The sequence below is a fragment of the Triturus cristatus genome, chromosome 8 (assembly GCF_964204655.1).
Source record: "Triturus cristatus chromosome 8, aTriCri1.1, whole genome shotgun sequence".
Taxonomy (NCBI): Eukaryota; Metazoa; Chordata; class Amphibia; order Caudata; family Salamandridae; genus Triturus; species Triturus cristatus.
This window is the reverse complement of record NC_140591.1, coordinates 751,895,696-751,918,175: the sequence shown is the minus strand read 5'-3', so window position 1 is coordinate 751,918,175 and position 22,480 is coordinate 751,895,696. Positions and strand designations below refer to the sequence as shown.

Sequence of the window (22,480 nt, the reverse complement as noted above, 5' to 3'; positions counted from 1 at the left end):
GCAAGCAAGCTTGGGGAACCCCTGATGGCAGCCCTCAAAGAAGCGGCTGATCTGTCCGCTAATGCATCTTACCAGGGTGGAAGGTGTCTGTAATAGACTTTTGGAAAAATGTATCTCTCTGCTCATAACTCTATCCATGCTGACAGGTATACATAGTAGGAAGGAACTACCCTGTTTGCTGACACATCTGTATTGTATGATAAGTCTGGCATTTTACAGTGTGGGGAAAGACTGGCCCCTCTCCTATGACCAGTCTCTTGGATGATGGGTATGCGAATTAGACTGTTACATGGGGGGGGGGGGAGGGGGAGGAGACTACAGCCCCCAGATACCTCCTTCATCAACATGAGAGATGCCCAGGCCAAGACCGGGCCCGTCTTCGCCCGTCATGGCCTGTAAAAGACTGGGTTGGGCCACCCCTGTGGTCCTGATGTTCATCATTTTTCAGCAACATTATTGAGGATCTACTGCTCTTCTAAAGGTACTGTCATGGTTGCTTATTCATCACTTTCACAGTTTACTCCTTCTCATTTATTGCTACTCCTGCCTGTACTACCAACCACCAAAGTGTGCAATGGGTAATGGAAAGCATCTCCCGGGGTACCCAAGCCTGCCCACACCACCATAGACAGTTTTTTAGTTAGGGTTGCGGACGTGATAGCCAAGAGATACAATTGGTGCAACGTAGACTCTCCCTGACTGTGGAGGATTTGTGTAGCCCTCTCTTCACCCTGTCCTCTTTCCCAGCTGAAGGCCCTGATGTTGACCAAACAAATGGGAACCCTGGGGCTTGTGTTGGTTCTGCTCTTCCCTCGAGGGGAGCTACCACCCATGGCCTGGATGTACCTGTGGAAGTGCAAATGGATGATACTTTAATAGAGCCTGAACCTGCTTTCTCCCTCCTTAGATCGTACGATTAAAGACAAAAAAGCCCGGAAAACACCAGGAGGGCTCACTTGAAAACTGCTGCCACAAGTAAAGTTAAAGGCAGCCTCCAGAGGTTCCGAGTGTCCCTGACTCTGGTGTAACTGCCTCTGACCAGTGGAATTGTATTAGCAGACAATGGTGCGACTTATTGGACACTAAATTACGTCCCTTATTTGAGCTCCTTTTCGCCATCGAGGAGCTCTTAACCTCTTCTAGTAATAAGCTGGAATGGCATCCTCTTGGTCCACCAAAGGAGAAACCTTGTGCTTCCGGGGAAAAACAAATCTGCCCCACTCCAATGGGCTCTACGAATAACTTCAGTGTTTGTGGACAAGGGGAAAAGGATGATGCCGCTATCAGGGCAGTTCCTTTCCTCCCTGTAAAGCCTACCACCCTTCCTCCTGCACAGACTCAGACGACAAAAAGACTGGGGACTCAGTGACTGATGTCGGGCCGCAATCTTGTCTGAACTCTCTTCCTGTGATCAATCTGACCGCTGCCTCTTGCCCCTACGTGACCATCCTTGCTAATGTCCCTAGTGTCACTACAGGTGTTCCTGAGAATATACTAGATCTCAAAAATAAGACAATACATTGGATTTACAAACATGTTGATTCTCCCCGTAATCTCCATGAGGCAACCCTTCATGTATGTAGGGTGGGGGGATTGGGCCACTGCCCTGTCGATTTCAGGGGGGACAGCATTATTATAAGCTTTTGCAGACCAGCAGTGGCAGAGAAAATGTTTTTCCAGGCAAGGTTAGGTATGTCATATACTGGCCCAATAAAGGTCCTCCCTCTGGTTTTATTTTTATAGACATATGACGCCTTTTCCACTTGCTGTTGGTGTTTGGCAATCTGCACGACAACCTCACCATTCCCTACGAAGTAATAGGTAAGCAGCCCATGCAAATCTAGATGACATTGAATGACTCAGAAAGACTGTACGTGCTCCCTGCAAGGCCACAAACAATGAGGGGGGAGGGGGATCTTGGATGCAGTTATAGCTTTACCTCTTTCATCACCCATAAAACCAATTAACTTGTCTCTGAATGTCTCCGGACTGCCCGCTGTTTTCTCTGTTGCCCCTGGGTGCCCCACCCTGCCCTCAGTTTCAAGTTGTTGGGCTAACTTTGTCCCGGTTTCTTGTCAAACTGCTCCGGGACGTGGCCTGAGTGGTCATGCATCACCTTTGTGTGTTCCTGCTAGGAATGTCGGTATTCCATTTCAATTCCTTAGTTGGAATTTTGCGGGCGTGCACTCCAACCTAGATAATGTTGAGTGGGTTACCTTTATTAAGGGGTACAATATTGTTTTTCTTCAGGAGACATGGTCTCAAGAGGATATTGCCCTCGATTGGTATGTCTCCTATAACCTTGTTGCCTCTCCATCTGATGTGGGCCGAGCAAAGGGTGGCCTGGTTGCATGGTCCAAAATGGATATTGTTTACAAAATATCCCCATATGCGCTGGGTGAGCGGTTAAATAACCCCATAAGCGCTAGGCGAGTGGTTCATGCAAGACCTTGAGTTAAGGTGGGGCCCCTGACACATCATTTATATAATTCATTTTTACTATAATAATTTCAGGGATAATAGAATATTGCACACACTGTTTTCTCGAATTGGCAGTTAAACATGCTGAGCCACATGGTCCATTTAACCTAATTGTCGCAGGTGATTTTAATACAAAGATAGGTAGCCTGCAGCCTTTGACATCAGCCACCTCTGTAACAGATCTGGTTGAAGTAGATCATGTCAACGGTAATGCAATGGATCACAGAGGGTCTTTATTGCATACCTTTTTGTTATCCCATGACCTGAACAGTGCAGTTCCAGCTCATGTCTCTGCCATTATCTCTACCTATATTGGGAGAGGGGGAGGGTCAGTAATAGACTGCAATTCCACCACTCAGAGCCTGCACCCCTTGTTAGCTAATAGTAGCGTGATTCCCACACTTTACAGTGACCATAACCCCCTAGCCCTCTCTACTACCACTGGAAACAAGATAATTAGCACAAGAGGGAATAATCAGCTTTTAGTCACCAAAGAAGCGGGTCAAAGATTAGTCCGGCGCTCCACTGACATGAACAAAGTGAGGGCCAACTGGATAGTGAGTGCACTGGTTTAATGTTGGGCTGTTTGCCAGAGGTCCTGGAGCCTTCTATTATCCTTACCAGCTTTATTGCCCCATTGCTGGGTCCAGCGCAGCCCTTGAATCTGTTCAGATCCAGGCTGCCAAATGCTCCAGTATGAGGGCAAAGAGAGCGGACAATCTTGTCTCGTTCCGTGCAAAAGATGAAAGACTCGGAAAGTCCCTCATTGACAATGACCTGTGGTTGAGGCTTAGTGTAGAGAAGTCGCAGCCAGGACAAAAATTTGAGGCCAAAGTCCATGCGGGCCAATACTTTGAAAAGGTACAGCCAATCGACTGTATCAAAGGCCATACGAGCGTCCAGTGAGGGAACAAGAGCATCCTTATGAATTCCAACGCCCCGCCCTCACACACCGTGGAGACAAACTAAATTGAGAGCTGTGATGCGCCCTGGCATAAAGCCGGACTGATTAGAGTGTACTAACTTAGAGATGATATGGATAAGTCAGGATGCCAAGAGCTTTGCCAGGATTGCAACTTCCACATTAAGGCGTGAAATAGGTCTATATGCATATCTATCCAATTTAACTTATCATTTACAACTAAATTAACCAGAACTAAAAATTTGTCAGTGAACTTCTGGGGTAGTGTTGTAATTCACTTTTGAAAAGCTTTTCCATGTTATTTTTGGGTGGCTGATTTTGTGGAAATATTTTTGGAGAAATTAGAACATTTTCCATGCCCAAGTGTGGTGTGTGCTTACATTGTAAACTCTCTGCAGTATAAATTGTAAAATTTAAGCTGCCACATACAATCAATGTTTTTATATTCAAAAACATACCAAACCAAATTACGAAACAAGCCCTAATATGTAAGCTCTATGTTCCTACCATGTTTGTGGACAATTTGTCATGCAGTTTTTGATGTAGTGAAGAGCAAAGAGTGATGCAAGGATTTCTGTTGGCAGCAAAACAATGACACACCTTTTGGGACTTTACCTATAACTGTGACAATCCTTGACCACTGGACAAAAACAATGGGAAGTAAATTCAGAGGTGGGCAAAAAGGAAACTGTTTGATGTTCTCTTTTTCTCATACCAGTGGAACTGAATAGTTAAAGTTGTTTACCAAAGTGACTTTTCTATTCGTAGCACTTTCACTAAACCCCTCGACTGTTTAAGCTGGCACACAGTAAGTCAAACATTTATACGAAGCACCGAATCAGCTCAGAAAGAGGCTGCATACGGACACTGCAGTCACAACACACCCAGTTCCCAGCTGTCAGGTGAACCAGCAGTCCTCAATCTGTCCAGATTAGGCCCAGAGGACACCAAGCCAATAGAGGAGCAGGCTGGCAAGCCATCTGCAGACAGAGAACCAAGGACTATCAGTACAAGAGCCACTATGTTTAGGGTTACCAGATTACTCCATGCCACCGCAACAACTTTTTCAGTCATGGGTTTTCCTTTTATAAATTACTGTTTGTAGGTGTGTTCATCCAAATAGCTCAACAGAACTGAGTCAAGACTAAAGTTCCCCTGAATGCATGAATACAATGATTTGTTAATTAAAAGTCCAGGACTGAAAACAGGGTGTCCCAAAGACACAGACAAACTACAAGTATGGATATGAACTTGTACTTTTAGGTATATCTAGTTCAACTACTTCAAGACTTGTGTCACGATTGCACATGACCACATGTGACTCCGTAGGGAAATAACTTTATTTTATACATCCCATTACAATAGGATTTAACCATGAAGCTACAACACGCTCTAGAACTCCACAGCATTACAATTGGCAGAGTTGTCTGCAATCTGACTGTCTGCTAAGAAAGAGACCCAAAATCTGAGTAATGTTAAACAAACGTGAATTTCAAGAGCCTAGATTGATACCTCCTTCTTTGCGGTATCAAAGATTCAATCATAACGTTTCGCTGGAGAGAAGGAATATCAAACCATTATGATCAAACACATAATAAAAATATAGGACAAAAATAAAGACAACATTTTTCTAAGAGACTTACCACTTTAAGTGCTGTAATCCCTGCAAAGTAAGGTGCTCCTGTGTATCTGTAAACATAAAATGTTATATTAGTTAGCAAATGATTAGCAAGCCAAACGTTATTGCCGAAAAATCGCATTATAAAGGGTTAGTAAGTCAGTGAGTATTGGGTTCTTAATAAACTCAAGATTTTTGTTTGAGGCACTGGTTGAGAACCACAAATTGATTCTATGCAGCCAGGATAGAAAATATACACTGTAAAAATCTTGAATCAGGTTATGTAATCTGATGGTCTAGAAAGCACTGCAATATCTCGATATTATGCGGGTATCGTACTGGCCCTACACTGCAATACATGCTGGTGGTAAACTTCGGAGCAGTCAAAACAGATATGCATAACTAGAAGCACCGCCCATTCTCATGGGTGGACAGAGTGGTCATTTTGTATATGCCCATATTGCCTAGAATTCGGCATTATAGTCAAGCCCTGAGTATCAAAGGAATGACATCTATTGTCTCTAAGATTTATGCACAGAATATATTTGGAAAGGGAAAACGACTTGGAAGGGGTGGTCTTAATGCATGTTCAGGTTGAGCGAATGGGGTTTAGGAGTGCCTGACTTTCTGAGTTACTCGCAAGCAGTACAGCTGAACTGTCAGAAAGATTGAAGCAGCATGTACAAACTTGGGAGTATCTTAGACCGCCACGCTTTTGCTCATCTTTTTTGGGAAGTTCCCCGACTACCAAAGTGTCAGAGGTCTGCAAGGCTCTACATACCACCACCAGTCAAGTCCACATTTAAGACTTGAGATAGGATGGCATCACCCTGGAATTAACAACATTTCAATCCATCGTCACAACATTATGGAAAATCCAGTGCGTATACTTGGAAATGGGCATGTTGACTTTAAGTTGGAGTCAAAAGGGCCCATCAAGTAATTTGAACAGATCAAGGAGAATTATGGTGTTTCTGAGGCAGAGCATTTTCAATGTCTCCAAGTTAGGCACTTGATTCAGTCTCCAAGTTAGTCGCTGCGTCCAGCACCCACAGGTGATGGTGGGAGCTACTAAACAGTGGATGTTGTTCAAAGAATTTCTTTTGGCGCAGGGGAACTCGCCACATGCCACATCACACATATATACATTTTTAACAATGCCTATAGCGGGAGGAGCCAAGATGGCGACCGGAGCAGTCGCTTGAGCGCCCGGCTCCGTCGGCCCTTGGCCTCGGACTATCATCCTGATTCCTATCCTTGCCGATTTTCGAGGTGCAACGCGTGCGACGACGCGCTGACTGCGCCGCCGCTTTCCCGAAGTCTTAGCCCGCCCGGATGCCGGAGTTTTTGGTGCCTTTGTTCCCCGCACTGGACCCCTGCTCTACTGTGGCCTCGGCCGGCCCCCTGGAAGCGTCGCAGTCACCGGACCCGCTGGTGCAAATCTGAGCCCCGAGGTCCCGATCCCGCCTCACGCCACGGACGGTCGCCGGAGGAGCCGGGGGAGAGACGCCCGGACACCTCCTGCACCCTGCACCTGACGGGCTGGAGCTAGAGGGTAAGCCCCGGCGTGACGGGTCTCCTACCCCGCTCTGTGGACCACGCTGTGGAAGGCTGCAGACCCCCTTCTTCTACGGTCTAGTCGGCTGCAAGAGAGCCCGAGGGAGGGGAAGCGACTGTTGGCTTTCACCTGTTGCGGCGCAGACCTGTTGGGAATTGCCTCCTTGTCACGATCCCCCCCCTGGCCACGGTACCGTTCAGCGGTAAAACATGGCGCTGATTGCCTGCTTGCTGCTGGGGGGTGATGCTCCGGTCTCGCCCGCTGCCCGCTTCACCCTCCCTCTACCAGACTCCAGCTCCCCAGTGCCGTCCCGGATTGCTGCCGCTGTGGGGGCGCAGCTTCCGCTGACATACGGCTCCGTTCTGGCTGCCCTGCGGGACTTTCGTCTGCAATTGTGTGTCGGCTTGCAAACGCTGAGTGAGCGGTTCGACTCTACACTGTCTGCTGCGGGTCGTGAGCGCCCCGTTTGTGATCAACAAGACGTGAGTCTGCCAGTGCTGTGGCCCTCCTGCGGGGAAGTAACGACTGGGTGTAGCGGTGCTCCACTGGTGTCTGCGTTTGGCTTTCCCGGCGCTCAGGATCAATCGCCCTCCTGCTCAATGGCGGATACTTTGTTTCCCCGGTCATTGCTGCCTGCTTTGTTGTTGCCTGCCTCACCGTGCCCGCAGGACCTTCCAGCTGAACTACACCTGACGACCTCGAGGAACCGTTCACGGTGGCCTACGGCTCCTTTTATGTGGAACTCATGTACTTTACAAGCCAGGTCTGGATTTTATATGGTGTGCAAGGGAACCTCAATAGATGATCGGCGGCCATTTTGTGACTCTACTTCTCCATCTTCTTCCAAGCGGCCATATTGTCTTTGTCTGTTCGGGATGCGGGGCATTCACGAGGGGGCGGGTCTAATCGTAAGCCCGCGATCGGGCCAGGGCTAGATTACTTTCTATCATCATAGTTTCACGGACGGGCTGGACTGGGACTGGAATTGTTTGCATATGTTGTGCGCACTCGTCGCGATCTGTCTGCCTTCATTTCCTTGTTGTTACATGCTATCTTCACACGACCACCTTTGGGTGTAGTGGGGTTTCAGTGTGTGGAGGCTTGGTTGGCCGGTGGTGTCGGGCGCTCCGAGGATACGTGGGCTCCTCCCCGCCTCCTTTCTTCTTTCTTCTCTTAGTTTCTTTACTCTATTCCTACTTTCTCTCTCGTCTATATTTCGGGTTCATTGGGCGACAGGCACTATGCTGGGGGGGGGGCAGGCCATAGCCTCCGCATTGGTGTAGGGTGGGGGGGTAATTTACTGTTTCTTTTTAGTTCTATGGGCCTCTTTCTTTCATGTCTCTGCGCTATACTTGTTTCGATTCGGGGTCCGGGTGTGGGGTGGATTGAGTGGGGGCGGCTTTTAGGGGGTGCGTATTTACTACTGTGATGATCCTGTTATCTAACTGCATCGCCTTACTGTATGAGATTTTCTATGGCTGTTTTAATGATGCTGCTGCTCTCCAGTGTATGAAGCCGACTCGCGGACTCGAATCTCCTTGTTTCTATTCTTTACTGATTTCTTTCTCGATAAAAAATTTTTTTGAAAACCTTAAAATTAACCTTCACTTCTCCTTCCCCTGGTGTCAAGGATCCCTCCAGTGTATGAATCCTGAATCATTGCTAATCTTGACCTTGACGCACAGGGGATGTACTGTTTGTCTCTGTGCTCAACCGTATTGTGGCCGGCCTGATGGTTGTAGGCCCGTATTTGTTCTTTTACTATGCACAAATAAAGGTTTTTAAAAAAAAAAAAAAAAAAAAAAAAAAAACAATGCCTATAGCCCAGCGCAAACTTTAATTTCTGAAAGTATGGGGACACGAACTGGGTGAAAATAAAAAGAGAGACACTCTTCAAGGCAAATTGTTTCTCCTTGCATGTGGCAGGGGCATAACACACTGCGCAAAATACTTTACTTAGGCAATATCCACCATTCTCTTGCCTTCCTTGAGAATGTGGAGATCGAGCGGAAGTGGGTAATATACGGGGAGAAAGCGTGTAGATTTTCTTTAACCCTGCTAGCATGTAAGTTTTATTTCTATACTGCATTAACAGTATTATATTATATAGTAGTATCCTACACAGACGACACCCAGCTCATCCTCTCCTTCACCAAGGAACCAGACATCACCAGGCTCAGTTTCCCGGAAGGTATTAAGGATGTTGCATACTGGATGAGCAGCAGTTGCCTGAAGCTAAACTCAGAGAAAACAGAAGTCTTCATCCTCCACCCCCTCCCCATGGGACGTCAACTGGTGGCCCCCCGCCCTCGGAAACTCACCCACCCCTACGGACCACGCCCGCAACCTCGGCATCATACTAGACTCCTCACTCACCTTGAACCGCCAGATCAACGCTGTGTCCTCTACATGCTTTAACACCCTCCACATACTCCTCAAGACCTTCAAATGGATCCCCCTGACTCCAGGAAGACCATCACCCACGCACTCATCACCAGCAGGCTGGATTACGGAAATGCGCTCTACGCCGGAATAAACTAAACACTCCTCCACAAACTCCAGACTGTCCAGAACACAGCAGCCAGACTGGTTCTCGGCATCCCACGACATGACCACATCACCCAGCACCTCCGCGACCTCCACTGGCTCCCTGTTGATAAGACAGTAACCTTCAAACTGCTCACACACGCCTACAAAGCCCTCCATAACACCAGATCCCAATACCTCAACTAAAGGATCTACTTCCACGCCCTCAAGAGAAACCTCCGCTCCGCCGACCTAGCCCTTGCTGAGGTCCCCCACTTCGAGAAAGCCTGAACGGGGGGCAGATCCTTCGCCTACATCGTGCCCAAGACCGAGAACAAACTCCCCCTCAGCATCAGACGAAGCCCTACACTGCACAACAGTCGCGTATCTGTCATGCTACTGCTCACAAATGTTTTTGAAAGGGAGTCTCGACAACCCCTTAGCAGGCCCAGGTGCATCTACTAGTGACCACATCAGGAACTTACCATCTGGCATCGCGACTAAATGATCAGGCGTGGATGTACGTGATGCCTACTTTATTTTCTCCATGTGTCCTTTCACACAAGCCAGTAATAACAGGTATTTATGTTACCAAGTGAGAAAGTGTTTCATACGCTACATTAACAGCTAATGTATATTGTTTAACCTTTTAATAATTAGCACTGTATGTTTTGAGTTGTACATGTTTCTCATTCTTGGGCAAAGGATTGAAATGATACAACTCCCAGCAACTATGAGCATATACTTTCCAAGACATAATTCACAAGTACATTATTCTTTCCCCGGGTAATTCAAACTTTCATTTTATCGTCCACATTTACTGAAGTGATACACTACTGTTCTATAATGGAACAATGTACGTGGGAGTGGGGAACAAAGAACTTTGAACTAATCCAAAACTGTTGACGAAGACTGGACAAATTAAGAATCCCTTCCTCATTGTGCATTTCACAGATAATCCCATCTTCCACAAGTTTTTCTTCCTGCACCAGGATAGCCAGTTATGCAATGGGAGGAATAGACAGGATATTTTCTCAATTATATATCCACCACAGAGGAAGAAGAGTTAACCCCGGAAAAAAACGTCTTTTGCTTCATTCCACAGGTCCAAGTCTAAGGTTGTTTGTGCCAGAACAAAAAAGGAAGAGCAGCTGGAGATGTTTTTATTAATGGGCAGTCATAGCTAGAATCCTTATTATACACCTACAGTTTATGCTGCTATTGATAGGTTTAGGGTTTTTTTTTCTCAAAAGGAAAGGGGAAATGTTTAAGTAATAGACAATGATGTTTCCGTCTTAAAACAAGCTATAAATTGTTGGTTTGGAAACTTGCACGAACAGCTGCTACATGATCAGATTGTTATGTATTCGTTGAGTACTAATGTTCAAGAGAAGTTGGAGGAAAATGGAGATTTATCACTACAGGATGTTATTTCAATTGTTAGGAAGGCAGAGGTATAGAAAAGAATTGGCAACTCGGTTTTAAGCAAGCCTTGTGATGACAATCGAGTGACAGTAAAGTGAGTCACAAAAAAGGGTGGTGTGAGAGAAATGCAAAGTTTTGCAATCATATAAAATTCAATAGGAGAGTCATAATACTACTTAGGGACGATGCAAGGTTATTTAAAAGTGCCCTCACCCACTATTAGTGGCATGCTTCATCATTGGGCGTGCTACAACATCGCTGAGCAGACCAACGCCTGGGATGGAGCAAAGGGAAAAGGGGGGAGACAGTACACACATGTATATGGGGATCTACACTGCAGAACAAAAAAAGTGATTTAAAGTACCTCAGGGATATCCTAAACTATCTTTATTCTTGAACCCCCTGGATAGGCTTTAAAAAAAAGTGGCGAGGAAGAGGGGATATTAGTGCCCCTTCATTCCTCTTATCAGCTCGTGTCAAGATGTTGTTACCACTCACGCTCTCCCTACTGGGTAGTTCGGCGTTCCTCAGGACTCTGAGATCCTACTTATTTTGCCTCCTCTTACTTCTAGTTTCAGTTTGGAGGATGGGGACAGATTTATCCAAAATATGATGGCCGTACTTGCCACTCTTTATTAAACACACAACGGGTGAACCTGAAATGACAAACACAGTAAAAGAAAATAAGACCAATGCGTTTTCCCAAAAGAAGATGCGTTAAAGCCCCACATCAAGTAAAATATCATGAGGTCCCTGATTCAACGCTTCATGCATGGGACAGTGTCCATTGAGAATAATACTAGTGCAAAATATCTTACAACCCGGAGTTCTTCCACAAATACGCCCGCCTCTACCGCATTTGCCTTAAGCAAGGGTAACGGCATAAGTGGAACCACATATATTTTATGTTCTAATGATTAAGTGAATGCCATAAAAAAATACTACAAACCAGAGGGCATAATTAGCAAGGGGCATGACCGCAGTGTTGGTATGAGGTGATGCCGAATTTGGCTTAAGGCGAACCTCAAACAGACAGGGTCACAAGGATACGTTTGGCAGGCATAGACAGGATCAACCAGGTTAGAGGGCTATTTGAATCTCTAGGAACAGCGCACCACTCCGGCCCTGAAGTGAGGATTAGTTAACCATTGAGCAAGTTTAAAGGCATAGGTGGAACCACGTTTATGTTCGGCTCTATTTATTAAGCAAATGCCGTAAAAAATCAAATAAAGGACCAATGGGAAAAATGAACAATGGGCATGACCATGATGTTGATATGAGATGATGAAGTCTAATGTGATCAGTTTCTGATTCACTTGTCTTTACTCAACATAATCGTGTGTGACTACAGGGAGATGTTCTCGTTGGTACTCCATTTTACAGAAATTCACAATGAAACTTGGTAAGCAATACTTGTTGTGTTCCATGAATTGTTTTCCCTGACCCTCATGTTTTTGGGTGTTGTGTGTTTGTGATGATGGTATACTCGCTGGAAACCCTACAAAGCCAGGTTGTAAGATACTTTGCACAAGGAATATTTGCAATGGACACTACCCCAAACATGAAGCATCGAATCAGGGACCTCAGGGTATTTTACTTGATGTGGGGCTTTAACACATCGTCTTTTGGAAAAACGCATTGGTTTTATTCTATTTTACTGTGACATCCCTAAGGTAGTTTTAGTCACTTTTTTGTTCTGCAGTGTAGATCTCCATATAAATATGTGTACTGTCTCCCCCCTTTTCCCTATGCTCCATCCCCGGCACTGGTCTGCGCTGGAATGTTGTAGCATGCCCAATGATGAAGCATGCCACTAACAATGGGTGAGGGCACTTTTAAAGAACCGTGCGTTTTTCCTAAGTAGTATTTCTGGTTTGCGTTCTCCCTAAGTAGTACTCCTGACTTGCGAGAATATTACATTTCCTCCTTATTCCCTTTTTGTGGGAATGAATATTGATTCAGGAGGGCAGAAAAGGAGAAGTACCTCTATCCCCTGTACTGTGTGTGTACAACATTAAGAATGACATTTGCAGAGATCCACATTACACAGTTACAGATTCAAAAGCCATTAGTATGGCACCCAAAGAAGTGAGTGGAAAAGGTCTGGGGAATGCTACTTATGCAAGAAGAACCTGAAGGAAGAGAAGTATGAACTGTCTTTGCCTCAAATTCCCTATCTCAAAGTATGTTATTCTATAATTGAGGATTGGACCACTATGTCAGTTCATTTGTAGGACAGACTGTGTTATGGTATAACCACAAATCTCTGGCAAAAGGTCTCACTACTAGTGGTTTGATAAATGTTTTTACCGCTGATAGCTAGGTATGTGAGATTACAAGATTTGCCTTAGACAGTAGTGTCCATGCCAGGAAACCTAAGTTGCTGCTGATTTTTAAGCAGGTTGCCGGTACCTATGAAAAAGTATTCATGTGAGGAATACAAAGTTGCAACGCTAGGCAAAAAAGGAGTATACACAATCAAAGAAGAAAAATAAAGAGAGCAAGGTGAAGTCCTGTGTGAAGTTAGGGAACATTTGAGCTGGTTGAGAAATGACTGGCCAACAAAAAACAAGCAATGGACGAAAAAGGTTTTTTAAAAACGAAAACATGAATTAACACAGGAGAATGGTTTTGAGATGAGGAAGGGCAAAGTTATACACCCACTTGAGTTAAAAGAAAGGTTTTTTTTATGGATGTGCTATGAAGAACACTTATAGACTATGAAAACTAAAATGATACCCAAGGAGTTTAATGGTGGCTTTGTAGGACTATGGATATTGAATACTGTGTAATAGAATGCATGGAAAATGAGAAATAAGATAATCTCAAACAACATTACACTTCCTTTATGTCACATAGGGCGCCTGTAGGAAGGTGGAATCTGACTGCACGGTTACCCCCACTTTTTTCCTGGGGTTTTGTTGGTTTTCGACTTAGTCTGACTGGGATCCTGCTATTCAGGACCCTAGTCTAACTGCTTTCTCCCTAAATTGGTTGTGCATGTACTTTAGGTACACTCCAGATTGGATTCTAGGGTACCCTTATCAGTCCCTAGTATATGGTACACCATGTACCCAGGGCATAGGTACCCCAGAGGCCTCCCAGGGGCTGAAACATTATTGTGCCACTCCTGCGAGGCCATTCAAAATGACACCACAGGTCTGCTACTGCGACCTGTGTAAGGAGGTGTATGCACTCCTTACTTAGATATAGGTTCCCAATATCTCTTCTAAATCACTACACATATAAACCTATCAGTCACTCCTATGGCATTCACAGATAAGGAAGGTGCACTCGAAGAAAGTAAATCAAAACAAGCAAATATATTCAAAAATTCTTCTTTATTCTTGAAACCTTTAAAAACGTCAAACAGCCAACGCGTTTCGTTCCATATTGTCAAAAGGAACTTCTTCAGGGCTAAGTTTACTTGGGTAGAGAATTATTGGCAAATATCCTGGTATTGGCTTCTGCGTAATACTCTGCGGAGTGTGCATAAATGGCACATCAGAAATAAAATCTATAATTAACTCGAGGTGTAGAAATGGATGCTGCCAGCCACAGACATGAGTCTGCCCTCCTGCTGCTTAGCCAAGCTCGAGCAGAGGAAGGCCGAACAATAGGTTTCTTGTCACAGGGAGGTGTGACCACCTCCCAGACAGGCTTTAGTGTATTGGGGCTGGGTGGGTCCACTCTGAGAGTGCCAGAAAGTCTGCACTGGGGGCACATTTGGTGTCCCCATGCATAGTCCAGCTCAAACCAGTTGCAGGAGCCATTTGCTCCTGCTCTGGCACGAAACTGGACAAAGGACATGGGTGTAGCCACCCCTCAGTCCTGTCCTTCCCCTAGGAGGGTCCCCAGAGTTAGTCCAACCCCTTCCCTGGGTATAAAGCGGGAAACCGGACTACAGGACTTTGGATTTTACATGAACTAAACTCTGCTACAGAAACCAAGTACTTCGACGGTCTACACTTCGCTGGACGACAGAAGAATCTCCCTTGGAGTAAAGGAGATACACCCCTGCAGCAGCAGGCACCTAAACGCATCTGACCGGTTTGCATCTCCCGAGCTCCTGAGGACTCCGAAGACTTTTGCAACACAGGAAGTGGGTTCCCGAGCGTCTTTGAGGTCGATCTGCTCTCTCAGCAATCCTGAGACCAGTATCCCTCGTGGGGACCGTGCAACCTGAACCCCTGTGCACCGTGTAACATTTGCAGCAGCATATGCTTTTTGGCGATTCCTGAGGCTGTGCTTTGCATTAAGTGTAGTACTGACCCCGAGTAGCATTTCCACCGAAGATCTCCGGCCTCAACTCCATGAGTGCTCTGTGGGCTGGTGCTTTGTAAATTCGCTCGAGGTCCCCTCGCGATCCCTGGTCCGTTGGCCTGTGGGTCCTGGCGAGGGTCACTTTAAATTTCCTTGGGCTTCCCTGGTTGCTCCAGATGTGCCCTGACTCCCCATAGCTTGGAGAGTCTCCTGGACCTTGCTGGTCCACACCGTAGCCTGTTTCCTCTGACCGCGTGGGTTGCCTTTGCCAAGTCTTGTTGGTGTTCAATCTGGACACTGACCCCTCAGCACTCGACATCCTTCGTGGGACTGCTCACCTCCGGACTTTGGTCGTCGTCGACGTCTCCTGGTCCCCGTGGCTGCAGAGTCAAGCATCCTACCTTCACACCTGAAGCACCCGACATCGGTGGGCATTTGTCTATCGTGCCCCTGGTCACTCTGAAGTGAAACAGACTCTGTCCCCTCTGCTTTCAGGTTCTTCTCACCTCGGATCCAGGCTTAGGTTCCACCGGACACTTTTCATCTTCCCGGCAGCACTACTTCTTCGCAGCACGCTATTGAAAACGACAAGGGTTTCCGACACCACTTGACCCTTATGCACCCGGCTCCTCTGGGATAGGTAACACGGGTACCTCGGTACTGACAAGGGTGCTGGCCTTAGAACCTTCTATGTTCCAAAGGGTTTGCTTGAAGTCCTCTACGAAGTGTCCTTAAACTGTCATTTTCCAACCGTGACTTTCCCATAGAGTTGTACGGAGCACGCGTCTGTGTTCCCACACTGCACGCGTCCTCCGTGGGCTCCCTGTGTCGCTCCTGTGGGTGGTTCCTTGGGGTCCCAGCGATTCTACGTGCTCTAGGCACTCTGTCTATTGAAGTCGTGGTTGTTATACCACTTTCTTAGTATATGGTTCGGTCTCCACCTGGAGCCCGCTGTGTATTGTGCTATTTACTGACGTACTATTGATTAAATATTGTGTGCTTTATGTTCTTATCTCATATAGAAATTAGTAGTGTGTTCAGTAATAAATACATATTTTTTATAATAACACTTGTAATGTAATGTAAAAACTACTTCTATAGCGCTGCTACCACTCCAGGGAGTATCTTGGCGCTCAGCTACCACTCCAGGGAGTATCTTGGCGCTCAAGATACTTGTGTGGTTCTCCTTTCATTTGGTCATCCAGGAGGTTCTGTTCTGGTAAAGCAAGCTGCTTTACATTCCTTCGAGACTTAGCCTGAAGGCTGCTCTCCACAGCTACCACTAGGTTAGCTTTCTATAAAGGTTGTCTTTAACCTAATCATCAAGAAGGGTCGTTTGGACTGGTGCAAGGTGCCCACTTTAATTAGTGGACAGCATATACCAGGCCAATTCTCACAGCGCCCCAATATGCATTGGTAGACGAGAGTACCAAGTGACAAAATACATACATAGTTATCCTATTATATTTGTTTTAAACATGGCCAAAGGTAGACCTAATTGAGACAGCATATACAAATGAAGTTAAAGATTTTAATCAACTTTCTTTTTTTATTTTTTTTTGTTAAAAGAGAAGATTTAACCAGTAGACTTTTGAGCATTACAGGGTACAATGTAGGTTATGGAGTATGGAGAATTTCTTGCATAAAAATTTTAAACTACACCACTTCCTGTTATCATACTACTAGCAACGCTACAGGAGAATGGTTTAATACAATGATAAAGGGCTGATTCAAATAAATTTTACAGGGGAACAGAATTGGGACGAGGAGGTGAATAAAGTGTTGTAGGCACGTCATATCGCGCCATGAGAAACTATATGTCACAGCCCTTTTGGAATCATTAAAGAACAAATCCCACCAAAGACAATTTGGGTAGTATGTCATCTTCAAATATTGTAAATGGGTCTCCTGAGGTGATTTACGAGAGAATTAAAACAGCACATTCTGTTCACAGTTGATAATATTATGATTTTTAAAAACACACGGGGAAGAATATTTACTAATTAACAAGGGAATCACTGAGTTCGAGTAAAGTGAGCCTCTAAAGAAGAAGAAGGGGAAAAAGCTTTCTCAGATCCCTCAAGTAATGCTCAATTTTTGAATAATGCAGCAATGTTGAGCGATGGCAAGTTTTGGTATATAAGCACTTGGCTTTATGCATCAATGGTCATAGTGGAGACAATAAGGATGCTGCTGTTGGAAGAAAGAAAAACATTTGGGGCGGTTTGATGGTGTGAGCAGACAATGTGGTGAAGGTGGAAGTGGTGAAGATAAAGACAAAGGTAATGTGCTACGTGAGAATTCTACAGAGGAAAATGTCTTAGGAAATGGTGAGGAAGAGCATGTGGCTGAGTGTGTATTTCTGTTGAGCATGACTTAGTAGAATCAAGGGAATTGATTTGAATCTTGAGCACTAATGGTCAGACAAAGCTGGAAACTAAGAGGGGAAGATTTGTAATAATTATTTTTACACCGAGAAAATGTAAAGTTTTTGATAGGAATTAACTTGCATGAACTGTGTTGATAAAATGTAACTATAGGGTTGTAAATACTATATTTTTTGTTTGTGTTAATGGTCTTAAATCCTGAAATTCTTTCTTTTTTTATTTTCTACAGGAGATAATGAGTAGTGTTAGTAGTGTTTTTCTTTTGCTTTTTTGGCTTCGAATTTCTTTATTTTGCATTTAGAATGCTATATTTGATATGTCGTCAGTTTTAGAAAGATGGTACTGATGAGAGCAGGGGATGCTGTGCAATGCCGGCTGCTGCTAGATATTTGGAAAATACTTTAGAATGAGGCTCGTCATCAGCCATTTCACTGGCTCCTTTGGCCAATTCTAGTCTTTGGGGAAATAATGACAGAGCAGATTTCCACTGCTTGGCAGCAAAGGCAGTAAGTGGATTTTCAATCCTGTGTTGATGTAGCCATACAAAACATACAGATTTATAGATGGGTAGGTATCAATAACTGGAAGTTGCGTTTTCAATTATTTCAAATGCAACACTGAAAGGATACCTGGTATGACTCCTTCCTTCCTCCTGACATCCTTTAGTAAAATTTGCTGTCCCAAAGATTTTGAAAACACATGACATGCTGTCACCCTCAATCATCTCCTACTGGTCTTGACTATGCTACGGTCTAGGGCACAGCAAGGAGCAGATAGGACAGACAGTGCTGGAAATGGCTCCGACAAAGCTGTTTCAGAACACGGCATAGTTTTGCTGTTTATACAGTTCTGTGGCAGGCAGAGAAGGCTGTAGTAATGGCAACAAATTATGCTCCTGGGTGGGGTGGGATACAACAGCTCATCATTCGGTGCTTCCCCTTCCATTTCCTTATGCCTTATACAATCGGCCACCTTCCTACACTGAAATCACAGTAGTGAAATACTTTTTAGGTCGAGCCTGGGCAGTGCAAGCGCTGCTCTGAGAGGATTGCTGTAACCAGGTAGGGACTTGAAGCTCCGTGCACTCTCTTGCTTATTTTTTATTGGCTTGTGTCATTGTCTACTGTAAACTGAGGCTGTTCATTGGTCAATAGGCTTAGTAGTCCCTCCTTAGTACGGCCGTGTCTCATTTTGTAACCTCCCAAGGCAACACCCCCTGATATGCGTTGCTACTCAGTAGGCTTTAATTACAGCCTCCGAGAACTATTTTCTCAAATCGCTTTGTCCTGCCTGCAAAACGCTCTCTCCTAACACTTTTTAAACATTTTATAGCACAAGCGCTGGCATTTGCAATGCAATAGGTCTCACATTTGCAAGAGTTTAAACTATTGGCATTGTAATTGATAATGCCTTTTATTTATCCGTTTCAAAAACAAAACGTAAATAAAAGGCAGTCATTTACAATGCCAATAGCTCAAACTCTCGTACATTCGAGGCCTATTGGCATTGCAGAAATACAGTGGATAACCTAAATTCAAGTACTCAACAACAATTAATACTGTGGTGGGTAAGGCTCAAAACTGGAAGGTGTTTAGGAACATATTTTTAAAATGGTCTGCCGTTTATGAGCAGTCTTTTCACTCTGTCCTCAATATCTGCCACTTCGCTACATAGTCACCCTCTTTTTCCCAGTCCTTTTTAAAAATAAAAAAAATACCCTTTCCATCAAACAATCTACACAATAACCTTCACAATAATACACCATGACTATGTTTTACTTACTCTTGGCATCCTCCAACAACACCTATTTTTCCATCTTGACCTTTATGCTTTTTCGTATTAAGAGGGGGAATAACATTCTTTGCCAATTGATACATGTCCATGTACTTAATAGAGTGCGTTGAATGGGATGAGAATAATGTCTCGACAACTGTAAAATAGACAGATTGAACATATTTATTAGAGTGTATAATATATGTAATGTTCAATACACAGATATAAAAATATGAGGTCTTTTACAAAAATTACAAACCAGAGAGTTAGTCTATAACTAACACCAATAAGTGAAAGATTCACAAAGTAGAACAAGTACTGCAAAGCCAGTTGGTTTGGCGTTCGCTTGCAGCCTTTTGGTTTTGTCAATACTTATTCTGTCTTGGTATGGTTAGTATAATGCATTGTTGCTGGAGCTGCCAGGTCCTTGCCAAGCTTAACAAAAAAATGCAAACATATTTTCTAGTCTCAAAAAGCACACATTGTCATAGCAGTCCCTGACATAGAAGGGAATTGTGTGAGGATGTGCTCATAGTGAAAAAACACATGCCATCACTCAGCGTGAAGTTAGCCAACGGCTGAAGTGGGCTGACAACTGCCTCATTGCTGAAGTAGGCGGGAGAAAAATGTGAATGACACAACAACAAAGTGGGCTGGCTGCAAAGTCACCATACGTAAATATTTTTTTTTTTTACAGAAATCAATATGTCTTGGCGTGCACCAGACCTAAATATGGCATTTACCAGAAACCAATGTTTTTCATGGTGGTATCTTCTTTAGACTGCCATGATTAAGATATCTCTCACTCAAAATGAGGATTTCTTAAAATTTAAATTCTGTAATCTTCAATAATATTTCGACACAACCAAATTAGATATAAGGTCCATTAAGGTCTAGTTAGAAGAGATGCATTACACTCTGGCCCTCTATAGTGTTTTACTCCGGTTTTGAAGCTTAAAACGAAAACCTCATCTCATTCTGAACATACGATGGAGACTGGGTCAAATGACAATTAAAAAAATATCCATATTGGACAAATTAAAGTGTATAACCTTTTGCAACATAGGTAATCATTAGATTTCAAACCTTCTAAATTTACAGCAGGCAGTGCAGGAGGCTGGCTGTACTGAAGAAGACTTAGTTCGAAGGCCAGAAAGCGTGAACTGACTTCCACTTGTTTTCTTAACAAATATCACTTAAAGAGATATTAAGCATGAGTTTTCAGGGAACCACATCAACTCTCCCGGATTACATAGGTGTTTGATCCGGACAGAAAGGAGGACTTTATACATACTCCCTAATCAACGGAGAACATGCCAATTAAAGTATGTAGTCACTATACTCCTTAAGAAGCTTAGAGCTGACTTAAGTCCTAGACAATTAAGTTCCAATATTGAAAATTCCCTATCCTAGAAAAAACATGAAAGGGAAGTTGCAATATAAATATGTGGAACATTAGAAGCTAGGCCACAACCATCAATAGGAATGCAGACCCATAATAGGGTTGCAAATTGCAGTGTAACTTGAGAAGAAACAATGGTCATCAGGCAGTATGCATCTCCCTCACCTATCTACAACACGACACCTATGACTACAGAATCCTACAATTATTGTAATCACAGGTGAAGAAAGCTCAAGAGACGTTCCTGTCGGTAAGTGATTTATTCCCCGATAAGTTGAATACAGAATCTCATCAGGAAGAATAAGCCTCTCTAATACAACCCCACTGCAGCATCCGCAGACCACCGCTCTTTGCTCCACATCCAGCAACTGTCACCGTACATCTCACTCCCTCACATCCCATATGGACACCCACAACATTCCACCACACAGCGCTCACAAGCTAAAAAGCCACTATCAAGTTCCCACAATAGGCTACAGTCTTTGTACTCTGCAATAAAGGTGTCAACACATCCGGACACAATTCATCAAGTCTGTCAGTAGCTAGTAATGCATTCTTGTTTTTGGAACTATTTTCATTGTTATTTTATCAATCACACATTCACAACCTGTCGCACACAGTAGCGACATAGTCACTGCTGTACATTTCTGTGACAGTTCATGCGACACTGCCCAGGATTTTTCTACAGTATCCGGTTCTCCCAGTCCAGTCCTTTATAGGTCCTCCAGCCCCCACCAAACAACTCCACACCTTAGCAAACTTATTAGGGCACCTTCTCCCGTCATAAACTGCCCTTTCTCCTTCCATGCAAGTCATCATACCAGCTGACCATATTTTCTTGGATGGAGTAGATAAATTCCTCCACATTCTGGCTATGTCTCTATTTGCTAATATAACACCCAGGTTACAGAACAGCAGTTGCTTTCTATGAAGGTCAACATCACTTGGGATCCCCAAGATCGGGAACTGAGGGCCACTAGGCACCGGGAACACTGGGACCGCCGACAGTTTGACTGTTATAATGGACCAGTATCTTCAGATCAGCCCATGCGGTATGGAACATGTCAGCTATGATTTCCCACAGACCACTCATATTGGGGACTGCGCCCTTCCCATTTTGTAGAGTTTTCTCCTATTATAGTACACCCTGTAGAGTACTTCCGAGCTTTAACAGGTGGGTGAATCAGTGCTGCCTTCCAGTCTATCTCCTTCCCAGGGTACTTTGAGTTTTAGTAAGTTGTCAGGCCTGTTGTTAATAAGAATTCAATAGATAAAGGAAATGGCTTTATCCATAAACTCTTCCTTCAACACCTTAGTTTCCAATAGGGTTGCTATTGGGAAAGTCTGTCCAGTCTGCCCCTGCCCACAGGGCATGTCGGAGTTGTAGCTATACGCATGTGTGGGTGGCAAGTCCTATTCTTCCTACAGGTTTAAAAAGATTTCATATAATCGCCTTGGATTATGTTCCCCAATTTAGAACTTCCAATGAGGTTCTATTTTTGAACAACTTCAGTTTCCCCACTGCCTACAGCGTGTTGCCCTGCAAGAAGGATGCTTCTCTTGTAGGTTTGATTTGCCACCCCTCATATTTTGATGCTCTGTTGCAGGTCGCAAGAGTGGCCTTGGTGGAGCCGAACAAATCCATTCTAAATGGTTTCCAATACAGATAGTGAAGATGAGGAGTGGCTCAAGATAGGAGAGTGGTTCCTTCGCGATCTTTTCCAATTTCGTCACTGGTCTCTCCTCAAGGATGAACCCTAATCATTAGCAAACTGAAGCTGCGATGCACAATAGTAAGGTCCTATATCTGGTAGAGAAAGGGCACCATTGTATACTGAGCGCTGTAGTTTCTGAAGGGCCACTCATGAGTAACGTTTGCAGGATTCAGTCTATCCTATCAAAATAAGGGTCCAGTATCTTCCAAGGAGTGTTCTGGATGGCATAGAGGAATTTAAGTAATGTAATCATTTTAAATATGGCTGTACTCCCAGGAACGAGCGAGGAAGCTTCTGCCACTGTTCAACATCTGATTCAAACTCTCTGAGGCATCTCCCACCCAGGTTGTTTTTCCCAAGCAGTCAGATTAGTGCTGTGTGATCTCTATACCAAGATAGCTAAAACCCAC

At 44.4% G+C, this 22,480-nt stretch overlaps 1 protein-coding gene across 4 annotated transcripts in view; it reads right to left on the bottom strand.

Annotated features, from left to right (window-relative positions):
* Window positions 1-22,480, bottom strand: part of NAXD (NAD(P)HX dehydratase) — a 247,309-nt gene that overhangs the window by 114,654 nt on the left and 110,175 nt on the right. For all 4 annotated transcript variants that reach the window (XM_085622176.1, XM_085622173.1, XM_085622175.1 and 1 more), the window contains 2 exons: window positions 18,963-19,110; window positions 5,047-5,092 (listed from right to left, as the gene is read on the bottom strand). In XM_085622176.1, coding sequence (XP_085478302.1) covers window positions 5,047-5,092; window positions 18,963-19,110 — 194 coding nt within the window. The remainder of the gene's footprint in view (window positions 1-5,046; window positions 5,093-18,962; window positions 19,111-22,480) is intronic.